The 20,053-nt window shown below is 39.0% G+C and overlaps 1 protein-coding gene and 1 long non-coding RNA gene across 5 annotated transcripts; one reads left to right on the top strand and one right to left on the bottom strand.

Moving 5' to 3' along the window:
* Positions 1 to 498: 498 nt before the first annotated feature.
* Positions 499 to 4,932, top strand: LOC134199329 (uncharacterized). 4 transcript variants are annotated; one of them, XR_009973776.1, is made up of 3 exons: positions 510 to 701; positions 838 to 1,102; positions 4,597 to 4,932. It is a non-coding gene; the product is annotated as an uncharacterized LOC134199329 (long non-coding RNA). The 4 variants fall into 4 exon arrangements; XR_009973778.1 differs by lacking the exon at positions 838 to 1,102 and having other exon boundaries at positions 499 to 701; XR_009973775.1 differs by lacking the exon at positions 510 to 701 and having other exon boundaries at positions 708 to 1,102.
* On the bottom strand, positions 3,803 to 19,293 carry LOC101744825 (TBC1 domain family member 5). The gene is made up of 13 exons (XM_038012880.2): positions 19,063 to 19,293; positions 18,906 to 18,967; positions 16,549 to 16,683; positions 15,641 to 15,740; positions 14,545 to 14,661; positions 12,723 to 12,850; positions 11,803 to 11,853; positions 11,394 to 11,496; positions 10,568 to 10,686; positions 8,751 to 8,893; positions 6,592 to 6,742; positions 6,030 to 6,267; positions 3,803 to 5,938 (listed from the first exon to the last, which is right to left on the bottom strand). The coding sequence occupies exons 1-13, from the start codon at positions 19,063 to 19,065 to the stop codon at positions 5,669 to 5,671; spliced, it is 1,620 nt and encodes a 539-aa protein (XP_037868808.1). The 5' UTR covers positions 19,066 to 19,293; the 3' UTR covers positions 3,803 to 5,668.
* Positions 19,294 to 20,053: the final 760 nt, after the last annotated feature.

Genomic DNA, 20,053 nt, shown 5'->3' with positions numbered 1-20,053 from the left:
ATGGTTAATTCCTGGCTCTTGATTGGGTTGTTAGTAGAAATAGTTTCCTATGGTTTATTAATGGCTAATGATGGTGTTTATTAACGGTTTATTATTGAAGGAAATGTGAGGATTATTTCGTTAGTAGTAGTAGTTAAGCGTTGTGGGTTATTTTGTTTTTTCAATTTAGTATTTATTCTGATTCAAACATTAATTAGATTTTGTAATCATAACGTCATAAAAATTAAATGATTGATTAACCGTTTAGTATTTATGAAAGTATGGAAAACCGGAAACTCTCACGAATTCTTTTACAAAGTCCATTAAAGTCTCCGTAAATTCCATGTGTAAAAATAAAGAAATTTACACCCAGGATATTTCGTGTCATCTCATTAAAAACCTACTTGCAGTTGCTTCATATTTATTTAATTCCATTTTATTTCATCCGTTAGTGAAAGGAAATACCATTTTTATAAAACTAAATTTTTTTTGGTTCACCAGTTTGGTTTTGTTACAAGATTAAGGTGTCTAGGCTACATTTCCTTTGCTTGTCTCATGTATAAATCCCGCTTATGGTCGTTGAACTCGTTGGCGGGAATGTAGAGATGTGTCGCTTTATCCTGTCAATTTCGCGACACTTGAGATAAACATTGTTAAGAGTGGCATAATAATTATTGAGTTCAATAATTAAAAAAACGATTCACTAGGATATGTACATTATAGTAAGAAGCCATTTTTTATTTTTTCGGAAATAAGTACCTATTATTTAAAAGAAATGTGAAGTACTGCTAATGACTGCCTTTCATAATAGTAATAAGTAAGATTGCTTAATAAGTAAGATTGCTTTTTTTTTCATAGTGGCAGAATAGTCGTGGAATAAGTTTTAAAGTTGAAAAGAGATTTTCAAAAGTGAAATGCGTGGTTCAAATGGCTATGTATATGGATCTTTTTAGTGGGTTGCGATCCCGATCCCGTAGTAGATTCTGCAAAGCACTGCTTTTAATATGACTTGCGAGTTTTTAAACGTTCTCGATAGAGTAACTCAAATTTTTATGGAGTTGTATGGACCTGCGCCATATTGTGACATTTGTGACGTCATAGCTGTCAAATCGAAAAATAAAAGGTAAAGTCAGTATGTAAGTCATAGGTATTTTAAATTATTATTTATTTTTAATTCAAATCTCCAAATATTTAGTCATTAAAATATGCCATTGATTAATTGCCACACTACATTTTATTAAGTGCCATATATATGTGCTCTATATGATGTAAGTCAAAATGTTCACAAATGTGGCTTAAATATTAAGTGTATTTTGTGCAAATGTAGGGTTACAGCCTTAACATCTCGAAGTCGTAGGAATTAAATACCTAATTAGACTATTAGAACTTTGGTGGTTTGTTTTGTTTTATCTACTCTGAAAAGCTCTGCATGCCTCGAAATCGATGTGTTGAAAAAAAGAAAAAAGATTTTTGTTGCTGTCCATACTTTTTTATCCAGCTTTGACAGATCGAGGTCATTGACGCGCACAAAATTGAAACGGATTGTATCTACCTACCTCGTGTGTTTTGCGATAATGAACACATTCGATACTTGTTATTATGTTATGTTATTACTTATTAGTCATTTCTTATTTCTCAAATATATTAAGTGTATAATCTATGTTCTTATTGGCAGAACATACCGCTTCTCTAATTCTAGTAAACTCTCGTTTCCACTCACAAACACAGGTCCGGTACTGCTTCTCGTTACGTTAGTTTTTTTATTGCTTACGTGGGTGGACGAGCCCACGGCCCACCTGGTGTTAAGTGGTTACTGGAGCCCATAGACATCTGCAACGTGAATGCCGCCACCCATCTTGAGGTATGAGTTCTAAGGTTTTAGTATAGTTCAACGGCTGCCCCAACGTTCAAACCGAAACGCATTACTGCTTCACGGCAGAAATAGGCAGGGTGGTTGTACCAACTCGTGCGGACTCAAGAGGTCCTACCACCAGTAATACATACCCATCAAAACATTATTGCTTTGTGGTAGAAAGAAAAATAGTTCATATCACGTGAGGAGAGCATGTTTATGTTTAAATCCTATGGTACATATAGTAACCGGCAAACATCTTGAGCAAATGACCTTGACTGCGCAGAACCGAATTTTAGATCACTTTGGTGGTGAGGGTGAGGCGCGACGGCAGGGGAAATCGTATCGACCGCGTTATTGGTAGATCAGTCGAACCTTGCGCCCCCCACCGCACCCTCGTTCCGCTTGCTCCCAAAAGTACGCTTGCGTACAGTGAAAAGTCTATCGTTATTAATCGTTAAGTTATTTGTTATAATTGCTTGTTGACTTTGTTGCCATTGCTATTTGTAGTGTTTGTTGATTTTTTATAAAAAATACACTATGCCGCGACAAACTGCTGTAGTATTCAAAAGAAAGGATAGAAAAATTGTGTACGACGTATATTGCTTCATTATAAAACAGGGGAAGAATGATATGGAAAAAGTAAAACAGACTTCGGAAGCAACAAAAACATCAGTGAGTACTGTTAGGTACACTATTAACGAAGCTAAAGGCTCTGGCTTGCTCGCCGTGTTTCGGACTCCGGGTAAGAAAAGATCAGGGAAGAAGAAAGTTACCGGAATGAATAGTTTCGTTCAATCTGTAATAAAAAGATGTAATCATAATAACTACATAACAAGCAGCGAAACTCCGTACCGTAGAAAGGCTTCGAAAAATTTAAAGAAGATATACATTTTAATGGCTCGGAATGAAGTTTACGACGAATTATGAAAGAGCTAGGCTTCAGATGGAAAAAAACAAAATAATCAGAAGCTGGTAATTGAAAAAAGTAACATTCGATTAGTACGACTCTAATATCTTCAAAAAATAATTAATTATAGACAAAAAAGAAGATCGAGCCGACCGAGTTGTAAACTACACCGATGAGCCCTATGTCGACTCATCACGATGATGGCGACTCGGGTGATGAAAACAGTGATGATGATGATGGTCAAGATTATGATAACGAAAAAAAATTACAAATACTAGCTTCACTTCAACTGAGCCAAGACCTGGCAACAGCTCTAGTTTTGACTTAATAGAAGGAATATCTATTTTACCCCAAGATTAAATTATTACAATTATTAACCTATATTTTTTGTTGATGTTCTAATAAATATATAAATAAATACATATGTTGATTTTAATAATTTAATTGCATTATGACGCAGAGTAAATAATGTTTTTGCACGTGAGTGTACCATGCGCAAACTTACCCCCACTACGTCAACAAATGCTCAAGAAGTTTGCCGGTTATTATACCAATACAGTAAACAGTAATAATGTTGTAGCAAATGCCCATCTCCTTTGGTGGCGTTTATGATATCGTTAGCAAAGTCCCTCCAGACCGAGTCATTGAGCTCGCTCACTCGGCCCAATGAAGCTTTTGGACCGACAGCAATTATTCATTAAAAAATAGATTAAATTAGTGACACTTCGTAGAATTCACGCTGTCATGTCATAGTTACAATACAGTCGCTTTCAGACTACTCTATAGTATAATAGCTTATAGTATATAGCTCATAGCACAACAATATTGCACACCATACATTGTTATGGACACATTCACACTGTACTGTACTATATATTATTGACTAAGTATAGGTTGCTATACTATATGGCAATATAGTATAGCATAGTCTGAAAGCAGCTAAGCACTTGTCACCTGCTGGGCTATGAATTTATTGGTCTTTTGGTAGGTAGCTACAGAAGGGTAGGTAGCAAAAAAACTGAGAGTACTAAATAAATATTCTACCAACATTAAAACAGCTGTCACAAGAAGAAAATATATTTTAATCATTTTTGCAGTATTTACTATTATGCATAATTTTGCTTTATTTATTAAATAAATATGCAACATATTTACATTTTTAATTCTTGTAACAAAAAGATTTATTCTCAAAAAAATACCAACTTCTATTATATAGCATCACAATAATATACAGTTATTCAATTAATATGGTATTATATTTATTAAACAAATATAAATAAACAAATATTATTTTTGCTTCAACCAACTATAATGGACATATGTACACAGTAAGCTTACTTTGGAACTACAGTACATACTATTTAAATGTCTTATAATAATTATATTTATTTTGCACTTGAAACAGTACTCATTTTTATTATTCGCATTTGACTTTCACATTAGTTATCTGCTACTGTTCATCTGATTGACATTGTTTACAGCGACACTTTTCCTACAGTTAACTGTGGAAGAAATCTCTATCTAGCAAATACTAGATGGGCCATGGCTATAGGGGCTTTAAAAATATATATTTGTGGCAACATTAATCTTAGGTATACCTTCAAATTCGATCCAAAAAACAATATAAAGCTTAATCACTATCTTCTATCTTATTTCGATAAAGACTTAGATATTTCGTAAATTATCACAAAAAAACAACTAACTAAAGTTGAGCGATTATTTTCCTTTAATCTTAAATCATCTTTTGTATTTCTTCATAACTAAAAACGACAGGTATTTAGATCCTTATTTCTAATAATAAGCCACCGAGAAAAATGCGAAATTCACGTTTTTTATGTATGCTTTAAATGGTAAGCCGGTTGTTGGAGGCCGTGGGCATCACTGCGTGAACACCGGCGTCTACCTTGAGACGACGTATATTGGTATGTCAATAACATCTGTCCTAACTCTTCTGTTGGACCAATGAATACTTCGCGGCAGAATCACAGTGAAGAAACACAAGACGGCGGTAGCTGCCCAGGGCGACAACTAGTTCTATCACCAATAAACGGTACATATAAATTTATTCTCTGTATTATTTATATTCATTTATCATTTATTCGTTTCTTTCATTCATCTCTTTATTCATTTATTATTTACATATTTATTTATTCTTTTTACTTCAACACTATAAATCAACGGTCGGGAAACCGGGGTAAATTACCCCAAATGGGGTAAAATGAAAATTTGGGGGGTAAAAATGAAACTTTTGTGAGTAAAAAGTAGTGAAACTTTTTTAGAATCGTTAAATTTTTAGTTATTGTTTTTTTTCAAAATTATCATGGTGGCTATAGTATAAAAGATGCTAAAAAGAAGCATTTCGTTTTTTTTTGTTCGTCGCCACGGGGTAATATCAACTTACACAAAAATATTTTGGGGTAATCAATAAAAAAAGTTCCCCGACCGCTGCTATAATAAACAAATACATTACAAATTTCCAACTACTGAAGTGATGTGCAAATGCATTCTGACACCGGTCTGCAACTGTCCCAAGGAGCATGTTTATATCTTACTTTATATTATTAAAAATAATAATTTAGATCACATAATTGAACGTTTTTTCACAAGTTCGTGAACACCCAACTTGATACAATTGACTGATTCGGTGTTGCAGTAGTTAGCCACCATAATTGTTGGGCCGAGGGTCGCGGGTTCGATTCCCACATCCGCCAAACATTCCTGTGATGAACTAGATTGTTCGCACTTTGTCTGGGTTTTTAATATCTATATGTGTATATGATCACCGTGTGTGTGACTTGTCCTTCGTCTAATTGTGACACAAAACAATTATCAGTTTTATTACCTACATCACAAAGAACAGTTTGTGTTTACGTATGACCTCCAGCGGAGGGCGTCTAGCAACTGTACAACGCAAACTCCCGTCTCAGTCATTCGGTCCTCAGCCTCAGAGGGTCGAGGCAGGGCAGGTCGCCGGCTCGGTCGCATTCCACTTGGTGGAACACCTTCAGTTGCACCTCCTTGACTTTGTTCAGCGGACCGAAGTTTTGTTTGTTGGGTTTGTTCTTGACAGCGATGGCGGTGACCGGCACCAGCTGCTTGCGCCCGATGTTGTCGGTCGGCTGCTGCCCTTCGGCGGCTTCCAAGGCCGTCTCCACGTCGATCAGGGTGTGATTCTTGCACTGCAGCAGCGCCGCGAGCTGCGCGCGTGCAACAGAGAGAAAGGGGTTTGCGTAAGGGCGCAGAGCGTGGCGTGGCGGGGCGGGGCGGGGCGGGGCGGACAGTACGTACGTGCAGGATGCGGCGCAGGTGCGGCAGCGCGTCGGGCGGCGGGCGCGGCAGGGCGGCGGCGAGCGCGGCGGCGGCGGGCGGCAGGTGCGCGCGCAGCACGGCCAGCGCGGCCAGGGAGCGCGATACGTCGCCGCCCTCCGCCACGCCCTCCGACTCGGAGCCCGAGCTCACGGCCTCGCTGCCAACCACCTCGATGTTCCAGGTCTCTCTCCTCTCCCTCGTCGGCTCCGCGGGGTGGCTGCATCAAAACTTTTGTCTGAGGTGGAGAGTTTAAAGGGTACGCCTGAGTACTTTGCCCTAGCCATGTTCGTTTTCAGAAATTGGAAGTCCTCACCGAGGCGAGACAGTATAATGCTCGAACAGCCTTCAGTGCGCACAGTTCGGCGCGGCCCGGGGCCCCCGTGTTGAGTCCTGACCGTCAATTATCAACTCCGTCCGTCTCGCTCCATACAGAAGAAGGCCAATCCAATTAACGACAGCTTCGATCTGGCCGTACGTTTGGAGTCCCTCCTGGTTTCCTTGTTTAGCACCCCCCATCTGCCTTTACAATTGCAGAGCTCACCTGTCTGCGGCGCGCGGCGGCGGCGGGGGCGGCGGGCGCGGGTGCTCCAAGGGGCGCCACAGATGCAGCGCGAGCGCGCACACGTGCGCCGCGCTGGCGTGCGAGGGCCGCATGAGGGCGGACAGCACCGCACCCGGGTCGTTGTCCAGCACTGTAACACAATGCTCTTACTCAACAACATCCATAATTGCATATGTGTATACATGTATATATACACACAAGGTATTTAGGCATCTGTTCAGTTGTTATAATTTTTCTGTATATACCTGTTTTGAATTGTAATCCTGATTGTTATATTAAATATTTAAACTTATAAATTCTATGGCTGTAATTTGTTTCGTGCATCAATAAAGGAAAAAAAAATGCAAAGTGCACAATATGGTCATTGTGAATATAAAAGGGATGGTCCACTTGATGTAGCGGTGACATTTGTTGAGGCATGAGGTCGAGCCGGAACACGCGGCTACTTTGCGGCCGAGCTGGACACGGGGCGGCCTCTGCTGCGACTACATCCTTCATCACACACACGGTCGCTGGAGACGAGCGAACCGGCCGCCTTACGGTCTGGCCACGGGGATCGGCGGTGCGAACAGCGAAGCGGTGGACGAGGCGACCATTCGCGCAGCACCGTTTGCAGGCCACGGGTACTCACGTTCGCCGCCGCGACTAGTAAGGAAGTCCGACAGCGAAATGTCTATATCGAAATTATCTCGATATTGCTTACAAATTAATAGTTTTTTGGTTCAGGACCTATTATTTGGAAAATATTGTGAAGTACATGATTTGAATAAGAATCGGAGTATACCTATAGATGGAGAATTCCACAAGAAGTACGAGAAATACTTTGGGTGGCTAGACTTCCAAATAGCTGGTCTAGCTAGTATTTCAGCAAAATTTTTTTATTGCTTAGATGGGTGGATGAGCTCACAGTCCACCTTGTGTTAAGTGGTTACTGAAGCCCATAGACATCCACAACGTAAATGCGCCACCCACCTTGAGATATAAGTTCTAAGGTCTCAAGTATAGTTACAATGGCTGCCCCACCCTTCAAACCGAAACGCATTACTACTTCACGGCAGAAACAGGCAGGGTGGTGGTACCCACCCGCGCGGACTCACAAGAGGTCCTACCCCCAGTAATTACGCAAATTATAATTTTGAGGGTTTCATTTTTATTACACGATGTTATTCCTTCACCGTGGAAATCAATCGTGAACATTAAAATTTGTTGAGTACGTATTTCATTACAAAAATTGGTACCCGCCTGATATTCGACTACCGGTGCATCGCTCAACACCGGACGTCTTATCCGTTCGGCCACGACGAGTTTAAAAATATAAAAAAAGAAATTAATAAAAAATATAAAATATAAAAATTTCGGCGTTCATTTTTCGCGGCGAAAACAACTAAACTCATTTAATCACTGCACTATTCGCCGCGACTACCGCTCGACTCCGTGGCTTGCGCCGTCCTTATTCATGCATTTGTTTTGCTCGCCCGCCGCATCGTTAGTCGCCCGCACGATTCGCTCGGTACATTCCCCCCGTCGCTTCGCCGGTCGCCGGTGCGCGTGGCTTGTTAGGTACATTTCTATGCTCTTATTTTAGTCGCTAGACGCTTCGCCGTTCGCACCGCGCGAATATTCGTATCGGCGAATGTCCCGTGGCCAGGCTGTTATTCTCTAAACTACGGCGATAGAGATGACTACCGATTACAAATTCTCAGAAACGCTTTAAGCTAATTATTTTAAGGAAGGATCATTAGATGAAAATGATTCGTTGGCTGTGCGGCCCGTGCCTGTGAGCCGACAGACACAACTCGCTGGACACACATTGTCTAGATCCTCATTTCCCAGAAAGCGCTTGTGACTTTTGTGCGTCTTTCATCAATTCTAGCATAATTTTCCAATTAGCTTAATTTAGTACTGAACGTTTTTTGAGTGTTTAGACTCTAATATGCAAGTTATATAAACCTTTAGTATCTCCAAAAAAGCTGTTCGAAGTTAACCGGGTTTTTCTTTTAAATTACCGAGTTACTAAAAATTTTTTTTTTCATGTTTTTCTTATATCGTTTGATAACATTACAACATTTTAAAACGAACATGTCTTTGGAAAGTCATTTAGAGATAATTCGAAAGTAAATAGTTATAGTGGTACTCACGGGAGGCGCGCGCGGCGAGCAGCGCGGCCACCACCACGTAGTGCAGCCGCGGCAGCGCCGGCCCCTGCGCGAACAGGAAGCCCCACAGCGGCGCCAGCTGCGCGCGCGGGAACTCGCGCCCGAACAGCAGCCGGAGCCAGCGGCTGCGCACACGACCAGCTCACGGACCCAAACGTAACGCGCGACACGCGTCACGCGACATGTGACACGCATCACGCGACATGTGACGCGCGTCACGCTACATGCGACACGCGTCACGTTACACGCGTCTTGCGACATGCGACACGCTTCACGCGACACTCGCCACGCGACATGCAACACGTGCAGCGCGACGTGGACTATTTGGCGGGAACGCGAGGAGTCGACTAGGACGAATCGTTTTATAGTGCAGCCTTAATATCGTCGCTTTCAAACCGAAATCTGCTATGTGCAAAAACTATATTTTGGATTTAACGAGTAAAAACAATTTCGTTTTTAAATTTTATATGAAGGTGAATTTTTAAGAATTATATCAAATGAAAGCTATAGATAAATATTGAAGCTATAGACACATAACAGTTTTTTTATACGGTAGATAGGGCTGTGATCTATAAGAAAAGGTCAAAAACTAAAAATTTCTAAAAGTGCACATAGCAGATTTTGGTTTGACAATATAACGACATCCTAGATTTAACAAATTCTTCGTTATCCCCTTGAATTGTCCCTAAGAGTCAATGTAAAATGTACCTTTACATTGCGAAGGTTTCATGCAAACAATGACGAATTTTCAATTATCAAAAAAAGTGTAGATTCCTCTAATTAACGCATTTGTCAACCCAAAACTTTTATATAACATTCCCACCAATATGACCCTTAATTCCATAGTATAAGAATCAGTCTCGACAGGTTTGAGAAAATTTGTTACCTACCTAAGTGTTTTTAAATACGTACAGTAATTTGATAAAAATATGTTATCATTTATTTGTAGGATTTGTTCGCTATAACAAGAGAGTACGTAAATACGCTTTTTTTACCTCGCTATAACAAATGGTAAACCAATCTAACCTTAATACAAACCTTACTTTACCGAATCACTTGATATAACGAATACCAACTTGTTCCCTTCCGCTTTGTTATATCGAGGTTGCACTGTATTTTGTTCATTTAGTGTTTCTTCAGTTTTAAATGTGAAATAACATTGGTTTATTCACTATTTGGAATCTGTGAAAGCGCACAAACACAACCGCTAGACGTGGCTCCTCGGGTTCCATCAAAAAGTCTGACCGAAAAATCTCAGTAAATAACCATTATTTTACTGAGACTCCTATTTCGTCCCGTCTCACATTAATCAATTTAATCGTATTTCGCTTCATACAATTTATAATGTCATAACAGAATGTATTTTAAGAAGAAAATACAACACTTGGAACACTTGGCTTAAAGGTCTTGTTTCCAGGCCATAAAAAAAAAAAAAAAGCATGAGTTAGCACAATGCTCACGTGTCGACAAGTAACACCTCAGTCGTTTGCGACCAACGACGTCTGCAATAATAAAGCGTAAAAGTAGTTTTAATTATTACGGTATCATCACAAATCTTCTAAGTGAGCAACAGCTTGGCTGCTTCCTTGTTATTGTCAATGTCAATGAGCGGCGGCGTCCACTGTACCGCGAGACCGTAAGACGGTCGGTGTCAGTGATCTGTATTATTTGATTTGCGTATTAAATTTACGCAAAAACAATAAACGATCTGGATACCATCCTTATGAATAGCGTATTTACGCCAACAACTGCCTAACGGCCGAATAGACTGACATTGTCATGTTAATAACGGTCCTCACATTCCGAAGAGCTCCAAGGAAATGTTGAAGTTGGTCAGGTGCGTGGCGAGCTCGGGGTCCAGCGGGAACAAGTAGTCCTCCTTGACCTTCTCCAGGTATCTCACCACTTCGTTTGGATTCTGAAACATCTTACTGGTGGTAGGACCTCTTGTGAGTCCGCACAGGTAGGTACCACCGCCCCGCCTATTTCTGCCGTGAAGCAGTAATGCGTTTCGGTTTGAAGGGTGGGGCAGCCGTTGTAACTATACTGAGATCTGGAACTTATATCTCAAGGTGGGTGGCGCATTTACGTCGTGGATGTCTATGGGCTCCAGTAACCACTGAACATCAGGTGGGCTGTGAGCTCGTCTACCCATCTAAGCAATAAAAATCAACGATCTGAGCCCGGGTCCCGGACGAGGCGAGGAGGTGCTCAGACTTATGAGGTCCAGAGTGGCCCCGGGTCGGCCGAGAGGGTGCTGTCACCTCGTGGTGCACCCTCCGTTTAGAGCAGCGATCGGGGAACTTTTTTAATTATTACCCCAATATATTTTTGTGTAAGTTAATATTACCACATGGCGCAGAACAAAAAAAATGGAATCGTTTCTTTTTAGCATCTTTCATATGATAATGTAAAGGTCGATAATTTTGAAAAATAAAAAATATTTTTTTTTTTTCGTTTCGTTTCATTTCGTTTCATCGAGTTTGAATCGTTCTAAAGAAGTTTCACTTCAATATAGGCTTTTTACTCACAAAAGTTTCATTTTTACCACTCAAAATTTCATTTAACCCTATTTGGGGTAATTTATCCCGGTTCCCCGACCGCTGGTTTAGAGTGTAGACTTACGTGGATCATCCTGGAAGAGGGCATCCTACCGGAGGGCGAGGGCACGACGTCGCCCGTCACGTAAAACCTCTCCAGTCCCTGCATCACGGTGTTGAACAGCATGCTGCAACAACACGCGGCCGACGTTAATCACAACGCAACGTGATCTCGTGCTACAGACGGCGTTAGTGTAGTCGTAGCCATTGTGGGTCTGTCTGAGTCGCGCTAACGATATTTTCAAGATAGACTCGACCTGCCCTTGGTTTTTTAAATTTTTTTGCCAGGAGACATCATCGTCGTCCGTACATATCGACGATTACAAATTAAGTCGACTTTAGCGATTCTACTTTCATCTATAGTCATCGCTTAGCTCCAGACAGGCCGTGAGTTCGTTCTAGCTGAGTAAAAAACACAACGCGAATACACTTACTAGCTGTCGTGCTCCAAATAATCTTCGTCGAGTATAATTTTTAATTTGTCACTGAAACAAAAATAGAAAAACACTGCGTTATATAAACATAGTTAAAGTGAGGACTTCCCCGATTCGCGCCATCTGTTGACGCTCCAAGCGTAACTAAACGTACCTCAATAATAATAAAAGATGCGATAAATAATTAAAACGCAATGTCGCCGCCAAAAGTTTAATTTACGAATTTAAATTCATTAATCCAGTTAAAATACTCTTTAGTGTTGATAATCGAAATTAGATCGAGGAGTTTTCGAAACGAATCGACGAACTTATCATCTTCTCACTCTCATATCTATACTAATATTATAAAGAGGAAAGATTTGTTTGTTTATTTGTATTGAATAGGCTCCGAAACTACTGAACCGATTTGAAAAATTCTTTCACTGTTTGGAAGCTACACTATTCTTGAGTGACATAGGCTATAATTTTGTTTGAAAAAAATTAGGGATCCTTACTAAAACTCCAATAATGTAACCCAAGATGTAAAAAAATTCCCTAAAATATTCTTTAGATCGCGTGTCCTGCGAAAACTATTGATGATAGAATAAAATAATGTACTACGACTTTGTAGAACACATTATTATTTACAAAAAGTGTCGGGACAGCATATGTCGAACTATTATAGTTATGTCACGACAAGTGTTCTTTTATTTAAAAAAATAAAACAACTTCAAATTTCGTTGAAATTTTTGTTAAATACCCGAGCGGAGCCGGAGCGGGCCGCTTATCAAACATAAAACTTTTAAATGAATTCAAAATTATCTGGTTGTTATTCAACCTGCGCTGTTGAACACTTCTCTCCCCACTGCGATGCCGTGACACAAACGAGGTCTGGACCTCAAGCAACATCAAGCGAGTCCAGTCCCCGGAGCGGTACCCACCTGATGGCCCGGGGCGCGAACTTCCTATCCAAATACAGCTCGAAGAGTAGCGGAGCCAGTATCTCGTGCATGCCCTGTCTGTAGCCCACGTGCGAGTGCGAACGCGCCCAATAGAAGAGGACTCGGACCTGAAATGATATAAAATATATGTTAATTCATATAATACTAGCGGTCCCCCGGTAATCTAAATTCGACTACAATTAATTGAAATTATAAGTTTACTAGCTGCTACTAGTCCGCTTCGCTGAGCATTTAAAATTAACATTATTATTTCTCACCCACACAAAGATTCTCATCATTAACGCCCCCGCAACTGGTTTAGGGAGTCCAACACTCATATAAATATTAGCCTATCCATTAAGTACATATATTTTCTACACGGATACCAAGTTACAAGTCAATCGGATGCATGGTGTAGTACTTATAACGGAACATCCGTAAAAACCATTGTAGATTTATAAATATTAGTATAGATTATGATTCTATTGTCAAAGACTATTTACTATGCTTCTATTATCACAAATTTCGCCAAGACTACGCTTTAGACAAATATAAAGACAAACAATATTTAATCTATTCTCTATTTGACCACAGACAGTTTGACGATGAACAAGTAGTCAAATATATGGTAATGTGTGTAATGTTTTTTTATTGATTTAATGTATTTTTTATGAATAATTAAAAAAATGTTAACATTCTGCACTCCTTCTCCATATTCTCTATAAGTTTGGAAAATTTCATACTCCTCCGTCAGCGAAATTTTCGTAAAAAGAGGTGCAAAGTTTTTGCTTCACGTATTAATTTCAAGATATATAAATTGATAAAATATATGTAAATTAATATTATATATGTAAATAAATAAAATATGTGTATTTTGACAAATAATATTATTATATAGTTTAATAAAATATGTGTAGACTGAAAACTAATAGAATATAACGCTTTAATAGTAAATCGAACTAAAAAAAACCATGGCTCTTAATCCTCCTATCTGTCCTGGTCTGGATATTAAGGCAAAATAATAAAATTATTGCACTGTTATCGTCGATGAGATTCCGAGACTTGCTCTTTTTCATTTTATACGCCATTTTTATATACACAAATATTTAGCAGAAGCTGTCAATAAAAATGCATAGTACACAAACAAACAAACAAATAGATGGCTGCGGGTAATTGCACAAAGGATGTGAACCGCAGCTGGTCTCCGTGAGACATAGCATCTAAGTTATTTGCATTAAATTTGTGGGTACCATCACCACTATCCAACCAGCTTCTGCTGCGAAGTGGTTGTGAAGAGACTCAGACTCGTTCAGCATTTTAGTTTTCATTGGTCAATGTGCTTAGTGCGAATTTTTTAATGTTCTCGATAGCGTATAAGTTAAATCAAAATTGTATGGAGTTGGAATGTTAGCCTTACTCTGATCGGGTTCTGACCCCGGACGGAGATCGGACGTCGGGTGTAAGAGTGCAGGGGAGTTGTTTAGTGCGGTAGGGCCCTAAAATTCTTTGGGCCCGTGGTCTGCCCCCAATACCTTGCAGATCTTCAATAGGCGCGGGGACCTCGTAGGAGGATCGGCCCCCGGCCCGAAAAAAAAACCTCTGCCACTAGGGGACGCTGTTCCAACCGCATACTTTCAGTTACTTTTACGCTATCGAGAACGTTAAAAAACTCACACAAAGCACACTGAAGAATGAACGGCTTTTAATCGACGAGCTATCGCGCGCTTGTGAAGCAGTTTATGTGACGCAAACAACGTATACAATTATCGTTTTTATAAAACGGAGACTAAATGAACGAGAAATGAAATAACATTTAATTTACCATCAGATCCTGAACGTCTTTCTCCCTAAAGTAAAGCTCATCAGGAAACGTCCTCACGACGTCTTGGAGTATCACAGTTTTGAGTTCGTTGTCGCAAAAGTGCTGTCGCCAAGCGCTCTGTCGGGTGATACAACTAATTTTACACTAACGATTCCGACTCGACGATATCGCGAGCGTTTTCACGAGAAGTCGCTTGTTCTAAAACGGCTTTAAATGAATTTGTTATTGTCTATCTGGTTCTGATCGAATGAACGGCCTAACTGTACTTTCCTTGTATAATTTCAAGGCCGTCATCGCCACTTTTACTGGTGGTAGGACCTCTTGTGAGTCCACACGCGTAGGTATCACCACTCCGCTTATTTCTGCAGTGAAGCGGTATTGCGTTTCGGTTTGAAAGGTGGGGCAGCCGTTGTAACTATACTGGGACCTTAGAACTCATATCTCAAGGTGGGTGGCGGCATTTACGTTGTAGATGTCTATGGGCTCCAGTAACCACTTAACATCAGGTGCGATGTGAGCTCGTTCACCTATCTAAGCAATAAAAAAAGTCATATCTCAAGGTGGGTGGCGGCATTTACGTTTAATCACTTAACACCAGATGCGCTGTGAGGTCGTCCACCAATCTGTGCAATAAAAAAAAGAGCAGTCGAACCAAGTCATTATAGCTCCGTCGCAGAAATAATTGGGGTGGCGTTCCTACCCGTGCGGGCTCACAAGACGATCTACTACCAGTATTTACGAAAATTATAGTTTATGCCAGTTTGATTTTTATTACAGGATGTTATTCCTTCAATTTGGAAGTAATTCGTGAACATTTATTAAGTACATATTTCATTAGAAAAAATGGTACCCGCCTGCGGGATTCGAACACCGGCCCAGTCGCATCGCTCGTTAAGAGTGTACCGGGCGTCCTATCCTTTAGGCCACGACAACTTCTACCTCATGTCTTAAAGTAAGCGACGATTGTAGGGTAATCTTTGTTTGGTGTCAGCATTGAACATCAAGCAGAATTTACACTTGTCTGTGCGTAGAGGAATAACAACAAAGCAATAAGCTTTACGAAAATTCAGAATATAATTAAGCTAAACAAATATACCTTATCATTCTGAGAGAGTGGGTCATCCCCAATCACGGCTCTCGGATCCATCGATAATTTCACTTTCAAGTCATCGTAGAAGTTCCTATGGCACTTTAGGCTGAAAGCACAAATTGACATTTTATTTAGGTCTAATTTGGTCGGTAAATTGTTTTGTTTTGTTTTCGTTTGAAAAACGAGTACTCGTATACCCTCGACTCTAGTATAGTCGTACTAGTATAATAGTCTAGTATAGTAGTAGTATCTAGTATACTTTAGTAAGAGGTCTGTTCCATTTTTTAAACCGCATAGTATGACTTGCCAGTTGAAGTAGATATGACAGTGGTACCATGCGCACTTAAAATATATTGACTGTTTATTTTGAAAGTGGTGTAAGTCCATTTTCTTTTGTTTCGAGAAAATTAAAGGTTACTATATTTGTTGATTTAAAAATACAGGCAAATCATATGAGGTCTGGCTATGCCACCTACCTCTGTCAATTGGACTTACACCACTTTCATAATCGATGATTATGCAATTTCATTTACCGACCGATTTTAAGTTGTACAAAACATGATATTTTTTTGAGAAATTAAACACGGATTAGTTATATATAAAAAAAAATACATTAAATTAAGCATGATTTACGTGATCGCTCATTTTTCTCAAAAATGGACTTACACCACTTTCAAAATAAACGGTCCATATATGATTCCCAGTGATTTGGTACGAAACCTTTATAGATCGGCGGATTTGTTTTTTATTTCACTTTATTTTTCCTTAAGCTATACATGGCGTTGAAGACGTTTTAAAGAAACTCTCAATAATTTTCGAATGAGCCAATTTAAAATGTACCTTCGACCAATTCTATTGATTTCAAACTCTGCTACACCACAATAGCTTTAGTTTGTTTCAGATAAATATAATACCGAGAAACGATGTCCGCATTCGGAGGTGGCAAAGCGTTCAGCATAATAGCCCAGGCCAGGCTCCGTGGACGCAGGAGTCGATGCTCAATAGCCGCTTTCTGAAGCTCCTCCAAACACCACAGCGGCTGTTCCAGGCTGGTGGAAGTATGTTATTGAGAAATCATTATTCATACTAATAATGCAAATGTGAGAGTGTCTGTTTATCCTTCTTTTACATCTAAACGAAGCAACGGATTGAATGATATATATTTTTTACGTGACAACGTCTTATAATTCGATGGAGCCGACTGCACGCACGAAAATACATTACTAATGAGGCGTTCCATTTAAGGCTTGAAGTGCAAGCGAGAGCGCGCAACGAACGACAAAGAGGCACAATCGGCATCCACGTTCGACAGCGTTCGACATGTCTCTCTCCTACTTGAGTGAGCGATGCATCCGCGTGGACAGCTGCTATACAATAATAAATTTACATGTTTTCGTCAACTATGAAGTTCAGTGAAAAGTGAATGTGGTGTCAATTGTTTATAGCAACGATAATTGCGATAATTGAAAAATGAAACCATTCCATCAGTATTTTCTTTTGACGTTGTCACGTTCAACTATCGTCAGTAAACCGACTTTACAGACAACCGATTTTTTTCTTTTTTTTTCTTTTTTAATATTGATGTATGTGTCCCTAGCATTTCTGATGCCCATGAGCGTCAGTAACCAGTTATGATTATGTGGGCTGTGTGTTTGTCTGTCTACAAATGCTATTCAGAGTTCAGTTCTATTGAATCTTTCCTTATTTCTTGAAGTTAAAAAGTAGCAATCACGCTGCAATGTGTCTGTTTGCTTTCTTTTACACAAGAGAAAATTTATAACAACTGGATATGTTTTACATATAATTGAGAAATAAATAGCAAAATCGCCAGAACATAAGTTTTGTAAATTTAAATCATTAAACTAACCTGCAGATTGTTACGCAAGCTAAGATTTCTGTATATTTAGGTAATACAAAGAAAAAAGTCAAGGTCATTCTATTTTTACTTGCAGATGAAATACAATTTAGAAAGGCTATTCACCCATATCTTTTCAATGTTATAATGTCATAATCAGTAGAATTAACACTTATTTTAAATTAATGGGTTTGCGGAGGGACTTCGGTTCCTTCTGTATTTTGTACCGCATGTTCCATGGGGAGTGCTCTGAGGAATTGTTCGAGATGATACCAACGTCTCGTTTTTACCATCGCCCCGCCCGGCACCGAAGTAGAGTTCATCCATACTACCTGGAGCCACTGCGGTCATCCACAGTGCGTTTCCAGAGATCTTTTTTGCCACGTACCATCCGGCTATGGAATGAGCTCCCCTCCACGGTGTTTCCCGAGCGCTATGACATGTCCTTCTTCAAACGAGGCTTGTGGAGAGTATTAAGCGGTAGGCAGTGGCTTGGCTCTGCCCTTGGCATTGCTGAAGTCCATGGGCGACGGTAACCACTCACCATCAGGTGGGCCGTATGCTCGTCTGCCTACAAAGGCAATAAAAAAAAAAATTAAATCAAAATCAAACTAAAATGCATAACTGCTTCCTGGCAGAAATAGGCAGTGTTGGTACTTACTGGCCTCATAAGACACTCTACCGGTGTTCAAGTTTTCTCCTTTTCATTAACAGTTTTTAGTGATAACTGCAATGAAAAGTTAAGCTTACAAGCCTTTTGCTGGTAGTTTGCTTTGAGTTTGAACTCACACATTTATTACAACATAAAAGTTTCTACAACCAGAATGCATAAAAATATGATGGACAGAAAATCAGTACTCAAGATGTTATTGGAAGTTACTATTGGTAGTTAGGTATTAAAATATAAGGATACAAATATGATGGACTGATGATAACTTAACTGAATCTACCCTTAAATCAAAACTAGCAATAAGTTATCCTGTCACTATGCAGCAGAGTGAGTATATTCTATAAATTACTCTATAAAATAGTCTATGTTCATATCGAAATATAAAAGAAATGTACTTTTGTGGTGCTTAGTCTTTATATTGTGCATCACACATTGAATACAAAATATATTAGAAAAATTGAATTGAATTGAACTTAGATAAAAAAAAACATGAATAGTAAACGAAAATTTTTATCCTTGTAAAAATGTAGATCAAAACTCTTTATGGTATAAGTATGAACCAAAATTTAAATGTATATCCATTGTTTAAAGTACTTTGGTAAGTAATAAGGTTTTAAATTCCTTATCTTCTATTACTTAAACATGTTTCAGTCATAATAAAAATATTCCATACTTGAATTTATTACTGAATTGATACATACTTGCTTGAATTAAAAATAAGTCGAGTACTGATAATGAAAACTTACTCGAAATCAATCCCTTCCGTACCATTGTTTGGTAGACTAGGTGTTTTCGCTGAATTCTGGTCCTTTAAAGATAAAATATTCAATTTAATTTTATGCCAACGTTTTTTTTTTTGCTTATCTTTACTCCTTATAAAATTTCGAAGGTGCAATTCATTACCATGGTTTCTTTATTTAAAACTCGTTATCATTTTTAGAACGATTCACTTTTTAGAAAAACTATATTTTGTACATAGTTCAATCTTTTCGTGAATAGATGCAAATTGTGTTCATAAAATCAGCTGCTTCAGTCAATAAACCCTCAATAAAAATACGCACACTAACAAAAAAAGCCAAACTAAACAATTTTAAACTTTATCCTGAAGTTTGGTCATCATAAACATGTCATTGTCTGTCAATGTCATATTAAGTAGGTTTCATACTTCAGTGGTCCAATCCAAGAGTATTATCTGTGCTGTTGCTAGAGCACCGTATGTCGTGGACGGGTACCTACCTACATGAAGAGCAAAGTTTAGTGAATTGTTTGGTTTGTTAATGCGATGTTTGTGTTCAACATGTAATAGCAGTCGTTTATTAATGTTTTAGCATCTGTGACAGGGCAAAAATGAAACAAAACTGCAAAAGTGACTTCTCTTAAAAAAAAATCATTGAAGTCTCAGTTTAAAAAAAACATCATTCTATGAGACTGTATTTCATACGACCTCATCTCGTTTCATTTAATTTCAATTTTCATCCCGTTGATTACATTCTTAAATAAATAAACTTCTCGGCACTGATTACAATGGCACCGATAGAAGCCAATCGCCTTATTAAAAAAAATTACAAGAATGTGTCATAGCAATGAGCCCCATTCGGTAATACAGTGTATTAAATTTTAATGAACCCATTAATTCCATGCACCGACCATTTTTCTAAAGTCCGTCTGTCTTTCAGTAAGGTCATAGTAAATTAAACAGCTTCTGGCATAGTCAGTATTGTCAGATTTTATAAATGTAAATTAATGTTGTAAAACAATTAAAAAGTTTGCAAATCAGGTAAATGTAAAATACACCTTGCACGTTACCTTATAAAATACCTTGGAACCCAAATGCTCACCGAAGTCGTCGAAATATGTACATCGTGTTCCATTAATATTATTTGAACAGTCACCA

Source organism: Bombyx mori, chromosome 9 (genome assembly GCF_030269925.1).
Source record: "Bombyx mori chromosome 9, ASM3026992v2".
NCBI lineage: Eukaryota > Metazoa > Arthropoda > Insecta > Lepidoptera > Bombycidae > Bombyx > Bombyx mori.
The sequence above is the reverse complement of the archived record's forward strand: the minus strand, read 5'-3'. Positions and strand labels throughout refer to the sequence as shown.

Excerpts from the sequence above, each read along its gene's own strand:
- LOC101744825 (XM_038012880.2), bottom strand. Across the intron at positions 11,854-12,722 it reads TTCGCGCCCCGGGCCATCAG|TGACAAATTAAAAATTATAC; the intron begins GTGGGTACCGCT and ends TTTTTGTTTCAG. Across the intron at positions 11,497-11,802 it reads TATTTGGAGCACGACAGCTA|CATGCTGTTCAACACCGTGA; the intron begins GTAAGTGTATTC and ends GTGTTGTTGCAG.